Source organism: Haliotis rubra, unplaced genomic scaffold, assembly GCF_003918875.1.
Source record: "Haliotis rubra isolate DU_JTF1 unplaced genomic scaffold, ASM391887v1 Scf145, whole genome shotgun sequence".
In the NCBI taxonomy this organism is placed as follows: Eukaryota; Metazoa; Mollusca; class Gastropoda; order Lepetellida; family Haliotidae; genus Haliotis; species Haliotis rubra.
In genome coordinates this window covers 1,822,943-1,842,864 of record NW_025765392.1, presented here as the reverse complement: position 1 = coordinate 1,842,864, position 19,922 = coordinate 1,822,943, and the positions used below count along the sequence as shown (strand labels likewise).

Below are 19,922 nucleotides of genomic sequence, written 5' to 3'. Positions count from 1 at the left end.
TTCGGCAACCCATGCTTGTAACAGACGACGAACGGGATCAGGTGGTCAGCCTCGCTGACTTGGTTGATGTTACTGATCCTCAACTGCGTAGATCGATGCTGATGATGTCAGTCACTGGATTGTCTGGTCCAGACTCAATTATTTACAGACCACCGCCATATAGCTGGAATATTGCTTGGTGTGGCGTTAAATAATAAACAAACAAACATATGTTATTAAACATGATGCATCTGTTACGGAAGCAAATCCCGATGGTGCAGAAGTAAGTACAATAGTAAAACCCGTTACGTCTGTTACGATCTGTTCCACCATTATACGTCTGTGAATGGCTATGGAAGTGGTGCACATAACGGTACTCTCATTCACCTGATGAACTAGTAAGTATATACTCGGAAACGTTGTGTTCCTCATAAGAAGTTGACATCCATATACTCTATTCCTTTTGTTCAGCAATTAGTTAGGCAACGCTGTCTGAAGTTCCATATTGAAAATGTTCCACACCTGGAAGAACGTAAAACTGTAAATGTGTCATGAAACAAGGTTTCTACTCTGTTCCAGGTGATAGGTATCGGAAAGAAACTTGACCTGAAGATCGGTCAGAGACGGGGTCTGAGCACCATTGACATCGCCCAGCTGAGAGCCATGTACCATTGCAACGAGAAGGAAGACAGCGCTGTCACGTGTAGGTACCTCTAGGCTGACATTGTGAAGAGTGTGATATGCCCAACTAAAGAATCCTATGTTATACTAGATTCTCATTACGTACCATTAAATAGAGGATATTATATGAGTGCCCATGTCATACTATACGTATTAACGACACGAGTGCCTAAATGTTGGTATTTCCCGAGCGAGAGCGAGGGATATTCCGATATTTAGCCACGAGTGTCGTAAACATAGTATGATATGGGCACGAATATAATATTCTGTTTATTACCAAAGTCGTCAAATTGAGGAAAATAAACCTAAATCTCAAACCGAAACATAAGTCTCATTAACAAATTCAGACAATGACCTACTTTTCAACCGATCCGAATTGTCTCGTGTTAAAGTGAAAAGAGACACTACAAACAACCATGGTTACACTGAATTCCAATTCCTTGTTTCATAAGAAAATGATATTTATAAATTAATTTTAATTTTAAAGTTGAGATAAATCGTATTTCTATGTTTTATGTCGAGGTTTATGCAGCATGTCTTTAACTAAGAGGTCACAGACTGCCCCTGTTCGAAGAGGTCGTACAATGATTCACAATTCATCTGGCTTACTGGTTACACCTGTTATGTGTTCTCTGCGCATGTTAAATGCATTTGTGTAGCGTACAATGTGATTGATATAATATCAAGTCCGTACCAGACACCAAACATTTCTAGCGGCAGAGCCTCGTTTTGAGTTTTCCATGATTTCCAGATGTCCGTTTGTCAGAGCACGCTGTACGACAGAGCACGCTGCACGACGTGTTTGCAAGGAGTAGAAGGAGCGTAGTGTTGCACTATACAAGTGATTAGATGTATCAAATAATACTGATGAATATTTACGTATCCAGTTGAATGAGTTGGTCTCAAAATTCTGTACTGGTTATTGCACTGAGTTGCGCAATAGGACGGAACCCAGTTAGCAGGAAACGAGACTGTTGTGTGATCAATGTTTTGACTTGACTTTCAAACATAGGCTGGTTACCCGCCGTCGCCGCCATTCGTGACCAACTCGTGTTATTCCGGGACAAGCCGAATACCGTCGAACGCAACCTCACAGAAAACATTGCTCATGACGTCACGTCACCATGACAAAGTGATATTTTGCCCTAGGGCATCGTATGAAAAATAATACCTCGTAGGTAATAAAGCCCATTATGTACCATTGACTGGCTTTGTTACCTCCACACTGTCATTATGTATCACTGAACTGGCTTTATGTACCACTAGACCGCCGCTATGTATCATCTTCACTCATTATGTAACATTCGAATTGAAGTGTGTACCTCCTGATTGTTAATACCCACCACCCGACTGTCTGCCTGTACCACTAGGTTGTCCTTTAGTATCATTCTGCCACCTTCCAGTACCACTAGACCGCCGCTATGTATCATCTTCACTCATTATGTAACATTCGAATTGAAGTGTGTACCTCCTGATTGTTAATACCCACCACCCGACTGTCTGCCTGTACCACTAGGTTGTCCTTTAGTATCATTCTGCCGCCATCCAGTACCACTGGACCGCCGCTATGTATCATCTTCCCTCATTATGTAACATTAGAATTGAAGTGTGTACCTCCTGATTGTTAATACCCACCACCCGACTGTCTGCCTGTACCACTACGTTGTCCTTTAGTATCATTCTGCCGCCTTCCAGTACCACTGGACCGCCGCTATGTACCATCTTCACTCATTATGTAACATTAGAATTGAAGTGTGTACCTCCTGATTGTTAATACCCACCACCCGACTGTCTGCCTGTACCACTAGGTTGTCCTTTAGTATCATTCTGCCGCCTTCCAGTACCACTGGACCGCCGCTATGTACCATCTTCACTCATTATGTAACATTAGAATTGAAGTGTGTACCTCCTGATTGTTAATACCCACCACCCGACTGTCTGCCTGTACCACTAGGTTGTCCTTTAGTATCATTCTGCCGCCTTCCAGTACCACTGGACCGCCGCTATGTACCATCTTCACTCATTATGTAACATTAGAATTGAAGTGTGTACCTCCTGATTGTTAATACCCACCACCCGACTGTCTGCCTGTACCACTAGGTTGTCCTTTAGTATCATTCTGCCGCCATCCAGTACCACTGGACCGCAGGCATTAGGGACTCAGGCTCGCGGTCAGTCCATGCAGTTGGTCCATGCTGGGGTTGTGGTCAGTGGATCACCATTAGACCGTCTTGAGGAACCATTATACTGCCTTTCAGTACCACTAGACCGCCTTTCAGAACCACTAGACCGCCTTGACGTACCACAAAATGCCTTTAGGTACAATTAGACCGCCTTTAGGTACCATTAGACCGCCTTTAGGTATGCCGTTAGGTTGTCTTTCGGACTTCCTTTCGGTAAAACTAGACTGCCTTTAGATACCACTAGACTGTCGTTAGATACCACTAGACTGTCGTTAGGTGCCACTAGACCGACTTTAGGTTCCATTAGTCAACCTTTAGGTACCATAAGACCGCTTTTTGGTACCACTCATTAGATACGAGTAGACGGCCGTTGTGACTCGGCTGACATTGGGTACCGCTGGAGTAGCGCTAAGGTACATGTCATCTGGGACAACATGGGGCATTTGGTGCGGGCATTAGTGTATGTTTCTGAAAACGGACCCAATCTCGCAGTCAATCCACGTTAGTGATAACTGCCGTTTGGTCAGTGAGGTCAGGTTTTCCAGCTCCAACAACGTCCTCCAGATGGGAAATAATAGAATGTGATTGATATAATATCAAGTCCGTACCAGACCACCAAACATTTCTAGCGGCAGAGCCTCGTTTTGAGATTTCCACGATTTCCAGGTTTCCGTTTGTCAGAGCTCGCTGTACGACAGAGCATAGTGTTGCAATATACAAGTTCTTAGATGTATCAAATAATACTGATTAGTATTTATGTATCAAGTTAAATGAATTGGTCTCAAAATTCTGGACTGGTTATTGTACTAATTTGCGCAATTGGGCGGAACCCAGTCAACGGGAAACGAGACTGTTGCATAATCAATGTCTTATATATTCATCAACTTCTAAATGCCTCTCAAAAATCTGAACCAAATGACTGGTGAAGGCCGTGTGGGATTAGTAAACAACCAAACTCAGTCGACCATGCCTCATAATCCTCTTACTCCTTAAATAAACAACTTGCCCGACTGGCAAAAGAGGATACCACCGGTTTTTTTACGTTGGTGGCAGACCATACAGAGTTCCCAGACTTGCAGCCATCATCGACGCTGCAGCCTTCACACAACACGGAGTTTTATAAACACATGTATGTAAATAATCGAATGTTGAATTGGTCTAAAAATTCTGGACTGGTTATTGTACCAATTTGCGCAATAGGGCGGAACCCATTTAACGGGAAACGAGACTGTTGCATAATCAATGTCTTATATATTCATCAACTTCTAAATGCCTCTCAAAAATCTGAACCAAATGACTGGTGAAGGCCGTGTGGGATTAGTAAACAACCAAACTCAGTCGACCATGCCTCATAATCCTCTTACTCCTTAAATAAACAACTTGCCCGACTGGCAAAAGAGGATACCACCGGTTTTTTTACGTTGGTGGCAGACCATACAGAGTTCCCAGACTTGCAGCCATCATCGACGCTGCAGCCTTCACACAACACGGAGTTTTATAAACACATGTATGTAAATAATCGAATGTTGAATTGGTCTAAAAATTCTGTACAGGTTATTGTACTAATTTGCGCAATAGGGCGGAACCCAGTCAGCGGGAAACGAGACTGTTGCATAATCAATGTCTTATACATGTATATTCATCAACTTCTAAATGCCTCTCAAAAATCTGAATCAAATGACTGGTGAAGGCCGTGTGGGATTAGTTAAACAACCAAACTCAGTCGACCATGCCTCATAATCCTCTTACTCCTTAAATAAACAACTTGCCCGACTGGCAAAAGAGGATACCACCAGTTTTTTTACGTTGGTGGCAGACCATACAAAGTTCCCAGACTTGCAGCCATCATCGACGCTGCAGCGTTCACACAACACGGAGTTTTATAAACACATGTAAATAATCGAATGTTGAAAGCTGGGGCAATAATTCAGATATAATTTGTTCGGGTTTATTTTTTTAATGCATTCCCACAGGTTGAACAATGAACGCCTGGGATATTTCAGGATATTGTCCTAATACCTATACAGGGACGCAACGACGTCCATGTGACGGCAACGTGTTTATAAGCCTGTCTAGACCAGTGTCCTGCATATAGCGCAGTGAACTGTGTTGTAGTCAACATATCGCAACGTAAGCAGTATTAAAGCGCTTGACAAAACGGAAATATGTGAGAACTTGTTAATATGCTAGCCTAACGTAAACAATGTCAAGCCGTTGTACATTACAGCAATATTTGAGAACTTGTTAATATACTAGCCTAACGTAAGCAATATTAAAGCCGTTATACAAAACAGCAATATTTGATAACTTAATATGTAGGAGTTTATTGATACATGTATGTGTTGTTTATTTACTTTTGTCAGACTCAACAGATTCAAGATGGCTTCTTTTAAAAGGTCATGATTCTAACACTTTATCGGCACAATAAACCTATGGTTGCCTATGGTTACATTCTGTCTTAGAAAAGACGGTCACTCAGTGCGTATTTGTGCGTATGTTCAGATGTATGTAACGCTTGATATCATCAGGTTTCGTTTCCTGGGGTTTCTGGGTACGAACTAGACCCTATATTTGTGTCGTGACCTATTGGATCGGGTGGTTAGGCTCGGTGACTTGGTTCGTGGTAACGTCAATAACAGGACTGCCTGGTCCTAACTTATTTTCAGGCCGCGGTTGTATGGCTAAAGTGCGGCGTTAAACAACATGCAAACATCTGTAATCCCGGTAATAATTGGAGACAACATTGAAAGTGATATAAATATTTTTCTTTCTTCTATAACAACCTGACTGGTAGTTATCGTTTTTCATTTCCTTTTGACAAATGCAGACCATTTACTGACGGAATACTAAACTCCAGTTCTTGATATCGTACAGATTAATCAATAGTGAGAAAAGTGGATTATATTCGGTCTCAAAATGCGTCCAGAAAACGAGTCCCTTCCTACATACCTTCTGATGTTTCTTTCCAGTTTGTCCAAAGAATTGGTTCAAGTTCAAGACAAGCTGCTACAAGCTCCACAACAGACCAAAGCACCAATTCTCAGCCGCGTATAAGGAGTGCCAGAATGAAAATGCATATCTGGTAAGCATAGAAAACAAGGGTGAAGACAAGTTCCTGGAGAAGCTTGTCAACAAGAAGTTCCCCAAGGTGTTCATCTGGAGAACCGGCGGTAAGGCGGTCAACGGGTCGATGGTGTGGTACAAGGGCGAGAAGACGAAGCCGAAGAAGATGAAGTACACGAACTGGGGCAAAGGGATGCCAGGCACCTATACTTCCATGGCGTTAGTGAAGGACAGGTCTACCAAGAAGTTCCTCTGGCAGGGCGTGTGGACTGGGTCAGTCTCGCAGCTTCCTAACCACATATACCCCTTCATATGTGAAAAGCGGGCTAAAAGTAAGTTAAAAGATTTATTTGGAATAGTGACTGAGTTTAGTTTTACGCCACACTCAGCAATATTCCAGCTATATGGCGACGGTCTGTAAATAATCGACTCTGGACCAGACAATCCAGTGGTCAACAGCATGAGCATTGATCTCATCTGTACTAACTAACGGATAATTATTTCAGGAGTGTACGACACATGTACCCGTTACTCGTCGGATTGAGTGAATATGGTTTTACGCCGCTTTGGGCAATATTCCAGCAAAATCACGACAGGGGACACAGAAATGGGATTCATACACTGAACCGATAGGGGAATCGAACCTGGGTCTTCGGAGTATTTCAGGAGGCATGTGAGGTGATTGATATAGATAGAACCATGTCGTTTTAGGCGCTTGTCAGAATCATGAGTTAGAAACTCTATCCCTGTTCAAAACCATACCTAGGTGAACCATTACTAATGGTACTAGTTTCTTCTAGTGTGATCAGTGTTTGTCAGTAAGGTACCCATGCTAGTAGGTTCCCCAGAGAAGATGGGGTAGCCTAGTGGTTAAATCGTCCACCCACGCCGAAGACCCAGGTTTGATTCCCCATATGCTGGTTCACCAAGTGAAGGGCGGTGGGTGAGGTGAGGTGAAATGAGGTTAAACGTCGTACTTGAGAATATTTCGCTCATATGACGACGTGCATGCGTGTGGGGTACGAGTCTTGTTCGTCTGGGATCTGAAGACCCTGTATTACCTTACCTTACCGAGAATGAGTGAATGTTGATGTAAAAATCACAGTAGACAGCACTGTTCCAGATCGCCTGTAAATAATCAAATCTGGTCCAGCAAACCATAAGTCTATGGCATGAGCACCATTTCAAACAATTAGGTGAGGTGAGGTGAGGTGAGGTGAGGTGAAACTGGGTTTTACGTCGTGCTCGAGAATATTTCGCTCATATAACGACGTGCATGCGTGTGTATGTGTATGTGCGGCTGCTTGTACTAGCCCAGACTTAAGCTGGTTTTATAGTGCTAGCCCACTATACCATGCCGCAGTGAAGCATGAATACCCCACTCAGACACATTATACTGACTCCGAGCCGACCAGTCCTTATTGTACCCATTAATGGCGAGCGCCAGGCAGGGACCAACAAGTACCATTTTTTAACGTCTTTTGGTATGACGCGGCCGGGGATCGAACCCGCGACCTTCCGCTCTCCGGGCGGACGCTCTAATCACTACACCACGGAGGCGGTCGAAGGGCGGTGGGGTAGCCAGGAGGTTAAAGCGTTTGCTGGAATACCCGGGTTCGATTCCCCACATGGGGACAAGATGTGAAGCCCATTGCTGGTGTCCCCGCCGTGATATTGCAGGAATATTGCTAAAAGCGGCGTAAAACCATACTCACTCACCTATTGAAAAAAAGCCCACCACCAGTTTCTATACCCTCTGTACCGTCATGGAAATGGATCGTGATCAATCGATTCAACGAGAAAGCCGAGTATTCCTTACTCCACATTTAGACAAGTATTACATCAGGCAATGTCACCAGCGTCTGGGCTGTTCTCACTCTGGTGGACGGGGGTAGGGACTGTTGTTTGCCCTCCTTTATCACCCTGGTAACCGGGTTTAGCACAGGTGACGTGATCGAAGTTTTCACGCTTAGCATTGGTACTTCATATTGCATTTTTTACAAGATTTGAATGAAACAAGTGAATGTAATAAGCGTCATTGTATAAACGTGATAAGTATCATAACTGTGGTGGCCTAAAGGTGAGAGCGTTCGCTCGTCACGCCAGAGAACCAGGTTCAATCACACACACACGCACGCACGCACAATATTAAAGACATACGTCGAGTCTGCTTACATACGTCTGTATTAAAGTGTTTTTGTTTAATGATATGAATACATTTTGATTATAAATTGGAGTTTGTAATTATATCGAAAGATGTACGGTCCGCCGTAGTGTTAATTTAACGCATTTCAGAAAAAAATAATGTATCAGTGGTCATATATTTCCTAATATGGATTGACAAAGTTGTAATTTTTAAGGTATGAAGCGTCCAATGTAAAGGGAATATATGGGATTCACTGAGATAATATCAGGACTTACCACTGTCATTTTATTTATAGATTCTATTCTATTGCGTCATGTTCGATGATGATGTCAAGTGCTGTCGATGATGTGGAAGTCGTCATTCGTATGTTGCTATGGTTTCAGGAAAGTGCCTGCAGGGACGGTACAAGGACGGTCGCGATTACAGAGGCAATCTTGACCACACCCTGGGCGGCATCACGTGTCAGAAGTGGTCTGAGCAGTACCCCCACAGCCACAAACTGAAGCCTAAGTCATCTGGGGGCCGGGAGGACAGTGACGGGCTGGGAGACCACAACCACTGTCGGAACCCTAGCGGAATGAGGAGGAAAAAACCATGGTGCTACACCACCAAGGAAAAGAAACAGTGGCAGTACTGTGACATTACTACATGTTCAAAGAAAAAGGACAAAAATGAAGTTAATCCAAGAAGAAAGCCAAAACCTACCAGAAAACCTGCTCAACGACCTCGACCTACTCAAAGGCCAAGGCAAAGGTCAAGGACGAATCAACGTCGTCAGCCAGGAAGCAGACGATGGGTTCCAAGACAGAGAACTGTACCTAAACCAGGAAGCAGACGACAGGTTCCAAGATAGAGAACTGTACCTAAACCTAATCAAAGAGTTCAACAAAATAGAGGAAAGGACAGTGTTAAAATTCCGAACAAGGTCAATAATAGGAAACCTAAAGGTAATCGGAATTCGAAGAGAAGGATACAACGACCGGGTAAATGAAGCTGAGTTTGATTCATGTAGTGTTATGTGCTAGACCATCATGCTTCAGCATTACGTCAACGTTCTGTGAGACTGTTGTGCTTTTAGTCGTCTCAGGAACACAAGCATTTAAGACCGATCTCAAAGGTGTTTGTAAACACTGTATTAAGAGCGAGTGTTTCTAGCATTTTGCTCAACAGCCATGTGATATGTTGTACGAGATTCAGTGTACATGATTTATTAAGAACTTTATCTGTACCGGTAGATTTGAAGATGTTCAACGTTTATAGGTTTCAACGAGCTTCAGATCTATGGTCTGTGGGTTCGAAGTACGACATTCAAAAGAAGTGTCATTTGTGATTTTCACGACTGATTGTTTGGACAGTGAGATGAAAAAATCCCATACCTTCTACTGTGTAGGAGAATTTAAATAATGGTCATGACATAATTAGTCGCGTTCACGTTTTTTTGCGACATGCCGTATGTGGCTGAGGTGCCAAACTAAAGCTGGTGTCAATGGCTAGTCCACCGTGACATGGATCCACCACTAAGACACAGTGTATTGAGTCCGAACCTATCGATATCCTGGAGACTTACCCCGATTTATCATCGTACATGACAGAGTACAAGCACGGTGGTAAATAGTACTTGTTTTGTCCCCTCAATGCCTTACTATCTTTTTATGTCTTTTGATATGATACAGTTCGAACCCCTAACCTCAGCCGCTCTATCCACTATAGGCCTTGGAGGCGGTCCCTCAAAGTGGGAAAACAGGGTACAGACAAAATGGAGATATGTACAGACGTCTCTAGAAACTCTTGAAAAACACAAAAATGCCTCAAGTGTCTTACCTGGAATTATGTAAGGAGTTTCGTACCTGCAGTTCTTTAAAGAATCAGTTATGTGTTTTATTAACTATACTAACCGCGAGACTTAATGTGAGTGTAAATTTCCGATTGTCACATTTTGCCTTGTATGATCGAGCTGATCGTAGTGCTTGAGGCACATGTTGATAGAACCAAGGCAGAGGAGTATTTCGCGTCACCCGAACTGTTTAAGACGTTTGTGTGTCTATACAAATGTTCGTATTATATAAAAATACCGGTCCTTTCCATAAGACTTATCATACGAACCACCTCTACAAACTGACACGGTGATCGTGTAGGATCTTACAGTTGCCAGGGAGTGAAGAGCTGTGTGGGGAACGGCCTTCACAGGTACTTGTCTCTACCCGTACTGGACTGCCACCTCCACCCACATTAGCTCCCACCCACGAAATTGAATGCGTTCATAGTGTGATTTGACGTGAAGGTTAATGGTGCAGCTACTATATCACGACAATCTGTTGATAAGTTGATCGTGAAAGCAACAAACAAAAGAATCATATTGACAGTTGAAGGCTGGCTATACTAGGTAGCTATTGTGTATATTGCCCCTATATTCTGCCTCACCAGAACCCGTGAATGAGTGAGTGAGCGTATGTGATGTGTGCTTTCAGCACCACCTATTCAACCTACATCACTGCGGGGAACCCTCAAATGGGTTTCACATATTGAATCCACATAGGTATCGGACCCGGGCCTTCGACGCGGCGAGCAAACGCTGCAATCGCCATGTCATCCCATCACCCCTTCAGGGCCCGTACTGAGGGTGCATGATGTATATGAAAGAATCTCGGGCATTTTGGTAAACCAAGCCGTTAGCTGACACTCAAACCCTTTCTTGACTAAACCACGTGAAGGATACCATGAACTGTCCAATAAATCTTTACAGTTAAACCACGTGGAGGATACCAGGAACTGACCTATAATCTTTATAGTTAAACCACGTGAAGGATACCATGAACTGACCTGTAATCTTTACAATTAAACCACTTGGAGGATACCAGGAACTGACCTATAATCTTTACAGTTACACCACGTGGAGGATACCATGAACTGACCTGTAATCTTTACAGTTAAACAACGTGGAGAGTACCATGAACTGACCTATAATCTTTACAGTTACACCACGTGGAGGATACCATGAACTGACCTGTAATCTTTACAGTTAAACAACGCGGAGAGTACCATGAACTGACCTATAATCTTTACAGTTAAACCAACGTGGAGGATACCAGGAAATGACTTATACAGTTAAGGAAATGACTTATACAGTTAAACCACGTTAAGGATACCACGAACTGACCTATAATCTTTACAGTTAAACCACTTGAAGGATACCATGAACTAACCTGGTTAAACCACGTGGAGATTCCAGGAACTGACCTATACAGTTAAACCACGTGGAGGGTATCAGGAACTGCCGAATAACCTTTACAGCTGAACCACGTGAAGGGTATCAGGAACTGCCGAATAACCTTTACAGCTGAACCACGTGAAGGACACTAGGAACTGCCATGTACAGATAAACCACGTAGAGGATACCAGGAACAGTTCTATACTCTGTACAGCTAACATTACTAGGTAACATGACTTACCACTCACATGATCTCAACCAGCATCTTCACGTCCACATCACATCCTGGATACATACTCTAGTGACAGCTGGCGAACACAGTATGGCCATCGTGCTAATATAACTGTATATACGGTATCGAGTGTGGTGAACGTGTGTTACTCAGTACCATTGGTAGTGTGTGAGCTATGTACTGAACTTTTATTACCCAGTGTATATGTAATATGCCCATTATATTGCATGGCAAATTCACTATCATACCTTTGTTTCGAGTCTGGTTTGAAAGACACCATGCCAACATTGCAGTGTATGATCGAGTCTGGACCAGACGCTCCAGTGATTGACATCACGAGCCACGTTCCAGACAGATGAGATACGATGACATACCTCCGCCATGTGAGCGAGCCTGACAACCTAATCCCGTTCGTCGTCTCACGACAAGCATGGGTTGTTGGAGACCCGTAAAGATCCGGGTTACAACTGGTCTTCGTTAACCCATGTTTGTCGTAAGAGGCGACTAACAGGATGGGGTGGTCAAGATCGCGGACTTGGTTGACACATGACATCGTGTCCCAGTTGCAGAGATTGATGGTCATGATGTTGACCATTGGATTGTCTGATCCTGACTCGATTATGTACATATAGCTGGATATTGCCGAGTGCGGCGTTAAACAGTAAGCTGGAGCCTGGGCATCTTGTAGCATTAGGACTGTCTAAATAAAATACTGGCTTATAGTTAATATTTTTGTATATAGACATATGCCAAATTCGAGCTCAGAGGAGCCATTTTGTTTGGTTCGTATTTTAATGACTCAAGACAGGATTCGAGGGTGAGAGGAGAGGTGAGGTGAAATTGGGTTTTACGTCGTACTTGAGAATATTTCGCTCATATGACGACGTGCATGCGTGTGTCTATGTGCGGCTGCTTGTACTAGCCCAGACTTAAGCTGGTTTTATAGTGCTAGCCCACTGAGATACCATGCCGCAGTGAAGCATGAATACCCCACTCAGACACATTATACTGACTCCGAGCGACCAGTCCTTGTTGTACCCATTAATGCCGAGCGCCAGACGGGGACCAACAAGTACCATATTTTAACGTCTTTTGGTATGACGCGGTCGGGGATCGAACCCGCGACCTTCCGCTCTCCGGGCGGACGCTCTAACCACTACACCACGGAGGCGGTTCGAGGGTGAGATGACACTTCCAAAGAAAGGCTATTGTGGCAAAAGGTCCCTGTGTTTGGATCATTACAGAATGGATACATTAGAGTTGCGTTCTTGTCGAATCTAGCATGGCCGATCGGTAAAAGATTTCACTGGTCAAGCTGAAGTCCGGGTTCGATTGCCCATATGGGTATAGCGTGTGAAGCCATTTTCTTTTGTCCCCCGCCATAATATTGCTGGAGGGATTGTTGCTAGAAGCGGCGTAAAACCGTACTCGCTTACTTTTGGTCAAGTCTGGAGGGGACAAACCTTCGGAGGATCGACCCACGACCCAGCCATATAGCATACCAACTGATTCAATGGTCGCGTCGTTTCAAGTACAGGTAGTCATAGACGAACAGATTCACACCAATGTTGTGATAGTTTGGCGTCTAAAACATAACTGACATTTTTTCATCTAACCATGAGAAAACTAACTTTTAAAATATGGTTAACAGTCATATTCCGTATCATTAAGTCCCATCGTGTTTTGTAGCAGCTGTTTGGTTCATTATGCATTAACATTTATCATTGTGAGATGTATGAAGAATATGTGTTTATAAATTATATAATCCTTGGAATAAATATTGTGTATAGTCACGTGTTCGTGTTTGTGTCTCTATGATAGTATTACCTACAAGTGAGTGAATGTTGTTTTGCGCCACAGTCGGTTATATGCAACGAAGACACTCCAATCTAGATCAACCCGTGAAGGTCCGGGTTAGAATTGATCTTCAGTAACCCATGCTTGTCGTAAGAAGCGACTAACGGGATCGGGTGGTCAGGCTCGCTGACTTGGTTGACACGTCATCGGTTCCCATTTGCGCAGATCGATGCTCAAGCTGTTGATCACTGGGTTGTCTGGTCCAGACTCGATTATTTACAGACCACCACCATATAGCTGGAATATTGCTGAGTACGGTGTAAAACTAAATTCACTCACTGAAATACTTAAGTGCCGTTAAACAAATTCCATGCATTTTTTGTGAGCATGGTGTTACTTATCTGTTGATTTATACAGAGGAATCCAGTTGCAAATGTGATCACATGTGGTAGACGTCTTACTAACCCCGCCATGTATTAGCTGTATCGATAACACCTGGAACATCCAGTTTCTGGTGACCGAATAATATAGTGTGGATGAGGTGCATTAGATTTTACGTGCGCTTCGAAAACTACTAACATGAAAAACGAAGCGAGTTAAAAACATTTAAAGTAACATCGGCAGTATTTCAGTCATATCGTGAAACACGAAGTATTACTGGTCTCAAAGATGGATTCCAGATTTGTTCGTTTATTTGATGCTCAAACATGTGCAACAGTTGCATTGTGGTGTAAATTTTTGTTAAGAATTCACCAATTTTCACTGAGTTTCATCATTTATTGAACTCATGACAATAATCCTTTCAACGTTACGAATTTGTTTTACAATACATCAGTTCATGTGTAAACAGTACCTTTAAACAGTAAGGAATATTTTGCAAAATCTAGTTTAGAACAGTTGACTGAAGTAAGTGGCTACATTTACACTAGTGAGTCTAAACTTTTGATGGGTAGTACATATAGATCAAACCTAATTATAACCTGAGACTAGTCACAAGGTTCCAGATAGCTGTTACTGCCTATTTACTCGTGTTTTCATTCCCACTAGATATTGCTGTTTTTGTTGTATATATACTGAGAGAAACAAATAAAGCAATGCAGGAAATTTCAAGCGTTCCTATATTTTCCAGTGTTCATCCATCTTTGAATAGCACTGTGGGAGGAAATCTGAGAATAAATAAAGGAACACTGCCATGATGTGGTGTTCCCTTATGCTTCCCTCAATATTTAGAATATTTCACTCTCCCTCAGTCCTGTGCCTTCAGTGTGACTGGTAATTTAATCTCAGTGCTACATGTACCTCACCCACACCACTAATTTTGTGTTTTTCTCTGTTTATAAATAAAATGTCAAAATGTCAATACTTCTTTGGTGGGAATATAATATCGGGAAAAAACGACAAAGTAGTTTGGATGTCAAAATACTTTTCTTTATTTGCAAAGAACATCATATCCAGATTAATTAGAAACATACTTTGGCAACTCACACAAATCAATATGTAAACATGTACATTTTGACTTGTAACGCAAACGACTAGTGTTAATTAATATATTGTCACCACAGGGATCTATACAAAAGGATCCTTTTCATCATGCTAAGAGGGGCGGTGGGGTAGCCTAATGGTTAAAGCGTTGGCTCGTCATGCCGAAGACCCGGGTTCGAATCCCCACATGGGCACAATGTGTGAAGCCCATTTCTGGTGTCCCCCGCTGTGATGTTGCTGGAATATTGCTAAAAGCGGCGTAAAAACCAAACTCAGTCATGCTAAGAAGTAATATCCATAAAGGATCCTTTTATAGTCCTAGACCCAGGCGGGGACAATATATACCTTAACTGATACTAGCCTTTCTACATCACATTCCCCTGAGACATGATCAGACATTCAGACAGGGTCATAATCTTCACAATATCATTCCATGGAATGATAGATACAGATGTTGCAGGAATCAATATACAAAATAATGATGTCATCTTGATACTTCCCTGCACTGTTGAATCACAACACTTCAAACAGGCCAATTCACCATGTTGGTTGGTACTGGGATCTGCTGACCATAAAGCAAATTAGCAACGGTTCATTCTGGGGGATCATACACATCCTGCATCATGTTACTAGGGCTGCTCAATATAACCAGTTTACCGGTATTTACCAGTTCAGACATGAAAACGATACGTAATGCAATACGTCGATCGAAAACCGGTATTTTGACTTGCATTCGGAAAACTTCGTAACACTTCGGAAATATTCGGATATGTCCTTGTTTCATTTGTGCCAAATATTATTCACATTTTTATTTTATCATAATTAAAAGTTGTTATTAAAGCTTAATCAAGCCTAGTGATTTTGATGTGTTTTTGCTCTATAAATCAAGAAGTAACTCGATTATAAGTAGTTTTTTGTTTAAAAATACTTCATGCAATATATTGCAATACATACCGCAATGCATGCTTTCGCCACGCAATATATCGCAATATGAAAATTCTCTGCAATACCCAACCCTACATGTGACCCATGAAGATCAGGGATAATTGATCTTCAGCACGTTCAGCAACCCATGTTTGTCGTAAGAGGTGACTAAGGGGATTGGGTGGTCAGGATCTCTGACTTGGTGACACATGTCATCGGTTCCCAATTGCGTAGAGCAATGCTCATGTTGTTGATCACTGGATTGTCTGGTTCAGACTCGATTATTTATAGACCACCGCCATAGAGCTGGAATATTGCTGAGTGTGGCATAAAACTAAACTCACTCACTAACCCAAGTAGATGTGAAACAGCCAGAGCTGGTTCAGAACTGTAGCCCCAAAATGATGCTAAAGGTCCTCACCACAGACTAGTACTTAATGACATGTAGACTGGCATTAACTTAGAAGGCTGTTGTATTCCAGGAGTCCAATACACAGGTATTCCACACCACCATGGATTGGGTGGACAACACTCACTCTCTTGTCCAGGTCCATTCAGCCACACAGAGGGTAGATCCAGCTGTCACCTTGCTAAGTGTATGGCACTTTCTAGTTCCTTCAGTGACATTCTGCCCTTCATCAACATCATCTTGATTGTTTCCTGCAATGATAAAGAAAGTTAGTTGGTTGGTTGTTGTTTAACGCTGCACTCAGCAATATTAGCCCAACGGATAAGTGCAGTTTTTTCACTGAATTGTGCACTTTGTGTTACAAGCATGAAATTTGGCATGATTGTAGCTTATACCATTCTTATTACATAAAGATCGAGAGGCCTCACAGTTTTTAGATTTTTTCATATTTTGGGGGAAAAAGTGAAAAATGATAAAAATTCTCCAATTCTCACAGCTATATGGTTGTATATGGACTTCATAATGATAGGATAAACTCTTCACAGGTTTACCTAATAACCCAAGATTTGTTGTTTAACGCCATGCTCAGCATTATTACAGCTATATGGTGGCAACACAGGTTGCACTGGAGGTTGGGTAGAGAGAAAGACAGGGGTGGAGACTGGAGTGGCACAAAAGTCCATAATCTCCTGTTTCAAAATAATTAACATTGGAATCAACTGACACCAGTAACCTTGCACAGTAAAAACACTGGAGCAAAGAAAGATTACCTTGAGTCTATGTTAAAAAAATGCCTGTTCACGCAGGAGAAGATGGGCAATGCTAGCACTTCATTCAGCCAACATGTGTACTAACCATGCTAAGTGGGGCTGAGAATGAAATCTGAGTGATCCAAAGATCAACATGATCAATGAAATAATAAGCAGCCATAAGCAGCAGTGTAAGAAACATCAGTCAGCCTGATGCCCCACTTCTAGAGAGTGAGTGAGTGAGTTTATTTTTACGACGCTTTTAGCAATATTACCATGATTACAGCAATATCACGGGCAGGGGACACCAGAAATGGGCTTCACACATTGTACCCATGTAAGGAATCGAACACAGGTCTTCCACGTCACAAGCAAACACATGAGTGGGTGAGTGAGTGAGTGAGTTTAGTTTTACATGGCACTCAGCAATATTCCAGCTATATGGCAGCGGTCTGTAAATAATCGAGTCTGGACCAGACAATCCAGTGATCAGCAGCATGAGCATCGATCTACGCAATTGGGAACCGATGATATGTGTCAACCAAGTCAGCCAGCCTGTCCACCTGATCCTGAGCAAACACATGAACCATTAGGCTACCCTCCTGCTTCTAGTAAACTTTCTGTTGGGCTAGAGAATCTGAAATGTCTCTTGACTCACCTCGTCTTGGTGGTGTTTATTCTGCTTGAAGTCATGTCTGACCCATTCTGTTAGTTCACGCCTGTGGTCTGCGTCGGACACCTGCCTGATAGCTCTCATGATGTCACGATACAGTTTTAGCACCTCACTTCGAAGCATAAACTGAAACATTGTGATTATACAAAATCACTACTTTTTAAACATGATATTGAGGACGATATGTAAGCATGGACGAGTTGTTTTCATCCTCTGTTTTCCAATGATATTAACGCTAGATGAGGCAGTTAATAACACTGGCATATACAGTGTACTTGGTGGTATTCGAATGTCTATAACATTTAACGAAATTGTTTGTTGAACACTGACGAAGCTAGTCAGGGCTCGAAATGTTGTAACGGCGAAGGAGGGATTCTTTTTTAGAACAGAGATCAGTTACTAAGACGACAAATTTAACAATATTCTTTCTATTCTAGCTGAAAACCATTGTATTCACGTCCCAGTAGTATATGCCATTATTTGTCGTGTTGCATGGCGACTATCATCAAGTGGATGTTTGTCCATGTTCAACCAGGGGTAATCTATGTACAACACGTCTTATAGAGTCTCCCTGCCCTGGTTCAACTAACGACAACAAATGATCGAAAACTGGTCGAAAAGACTTGAATCTATGCTTGTTTTTCAAATAGTCGAGCGCATTTATCAGAAGAAACAGATACTGGAAACTGGAAACTTAAAGCATGCATACAGGATCCTTTGCTTCTTCAGAAATATCAACATTACACACCTGTTTAAATGGGATTGTATTCCCGAGCCTGGAAGCCATGATGACCAAGGGACACAACTCTGTGTATACTTCCTATCTCATACCACTAGAGTGTATTTATAAGTGAGTTACATTTGATGTTCAGGCTGACGGTCACTTTGAACATTATTTACTTCTACCATGGCTTCTGCCATTATGTGTAAGAACGGGTAGACATGTTTTGAGCCTTTTGATAAAGGGGAGTGCACTTAAAATGCACCGCGCTGACTGATAGTTCGGAAAATGATTTAATATAAACACGTTTTCATTTGCGTTAGTATGATTCACAAACCTTCAGCCAAATGAAACCAGGCAATTCTTTATCATTTATTGGCTATAAAATGAGATTCACGGGAATAGCTGGAAAATAATATCCATCTTACCTTGTGCTATTTGTATTTTAGTCCCTTTGAAAGTATCTGGGAACATAGGGTTATGAGTAATTGTATAGAAATTCAACCATTTACATATACGAACAAATTTTATGTTGTCTTGATACACCGTAGATAATATATATGTAATGATGTCATACTGTAACTGCCACAATCTCCCTGAAGAGTAAACAACGCAACATGGTGGAGAAAAACGCATTCTGTCTTATCTTAATTATCTAACCGATATATAGATTCTATATATTGCTTTGTGATTGAGTTTAGGGTTATGATGCTTTTAGCAATAACCCAGCAATATCACGGGGCGAGGGTGGGTGTTTGTGGGGGTCACCTGATATGGGCTTCACACATTGTTGGGAGTTGAACCGGGTCTTCGGCGTGGCGAGCGAACGTTTTAACCCCTAGGCTACCACCGCCTGCAATATCGCTTTATTGAAATCTACCTCGTCGACGCCGTGTCAAGATGTATATTTGAACCCTACAAATCCTGAGTTGCTGACTTTATGTCAAATCAGGTATGTCCTATTGCCTAATACATATATAAGCAGGTATATAAGTAGCCAGTAAGATCGAGTAAAATGAGATTCTCGTGGCTACAGTGTGTGACAGTATTCACGACAGACCGGTTGGATGCGTTTTTTGTAAACGTCTTTTATTGTCTCAATTAAATATGTCGTCTATCAGTTTTTCAGTCCCAAGTTTTCAACAAGTAAATTAAGATTTTATGAGTGTTTCAATAAATAGTGCACACTATATGATATATATTAATATGCTCACCTATAGTGAGTGAGTGAGATGGGTTTTACGCCGCTATTAGCAATGGACAAGTAAGACCCATATAATCCCATATGATCGGACACCAGAAATGGGGTTCAAACATTGTACCCATGTGGGCAATCGAACCTGCGTCTTCGGCCTGAGGAGCGAACGCTTTAACCACTAGGCTACCCCACCGCCCCTGCTCACCTAGAGGCGATATTGTAGACTGTTTAATCTCCTACCACTTAAGAGCCTATGTGAGATATAATGTCTTAAGTGTATAATTAACCATCAATAACATATACATGCAGGACAGGTTTGCCATTGCCTCCTTTACAGATGAGCTAAACACCGACACTCTCGCGTTCTCGCATACAAGTTCCATTGCTGCAGTATTGATTGTAGACTAACAACTAGTCTCTGAAATGAACATATTTTACAGAAACAACGCTCATAGTAAAAAAATATAATATAATGAA

The 19,922-nt window shown here is 42.2% G+C and overlaps 2 protein-coding genes and 1 long non-coding RNA gene across 4 annotated transcripts in view; 1 reads left to right on the top strand and 2 right to left on the bottom strand.

Moving 5' to 3' along the window:
* Positions 1–10,965, top strand: part of LOC124269510 — a 33,284-nt gene extending 22,319 nt beyond the window's left edge. The window contains exons 7-9 of the mRNA XM_046704540.1: positions 559–682; positions 5,813–6,238; positions 8,436–10,965. Coding sequence (XP_046560496.1) covers positions 559–682; positions 5,813–6,238; positions 8,436–8,905 — 1,020 coding nt within the window. The 3' untranslated portion in view covers positions 8,906–10,965. The remainder of the gene's footprint in view (positions 1–558; positions 683–5,812; positions 6,239–8,435) is intronic.
* Positions 10,966–11,017: 52 nt separating this feature from the next.
* LOC124269511 lies at positions 11,018–11,531 on the bottom strand. Of its 2 annotated transcripts, XR_006896524.1 has the most exons (4): positions 11,382–11,531; positions 11,290–11,335; positions 11,171–11,255; positions 11,035–11,102 (listed from the first exon to the last, which is right to left on the bottom strand). It is a non-coding gene; the product is annotated as an uncharacterized LOC124269511 (long non-coding RNA). The 2 variants fall into 2 exon arrangements; XR_006896525.1 differs by lacking the exon at positions 11,171–11,255 and having other exon boundaries at positions 11,018–11,102.
* A 4,619-nt stretch (positions 11,532–16,150) lies between these two features.
* On the bottom strand, positions 16,151–18,326 carry LOC124269468 (LYR motif-containing protein 2-like). Its single transcript, XM_046704471.1, has 3 exons — positions 18,275–18,326; positions 17,512–17,652; positions 16,151–16,355 (listed from the first exon to the last, which is right to left on the bottom strand). Exons 1-3 carry the CDS (start codon positions 18,311–18,313, stop codon positions 16,278–16,280), a joined length of 258 nt encoding a protein of 85 aa, XP_046560427.1. The 5' UTR covers positions 18,314–18,326; the 3' UTR covers positions 16,151–16,277.
* Positions 18,327–19,922: the final 1,596 nt, after the last annotated feature.

Bases quoted from the DNA above. Each gene is read 5' to 3' on its own strand.
- LOC124269468 (XM_046704471.1), bottom strand. From the start codon at position 18,313: ATGGCTTCCAGGCTCGGGAATACAATCCCATTTAAACAG. The intron at 17,653-18,274 runs GTGTGTAATGTT...ACAATGTTTCAG, and splicing joins ATACAATCCCATTTAAACAG to TTTATGCTTCGAAGTGAGGT. The intron at 16,356-17,511 runs GTGAGTCAAGAG...TTATCATTGCAG, and splicing joins ATAAACACCACCAAGACGAG to GAAACAATCAAGATGATGTT.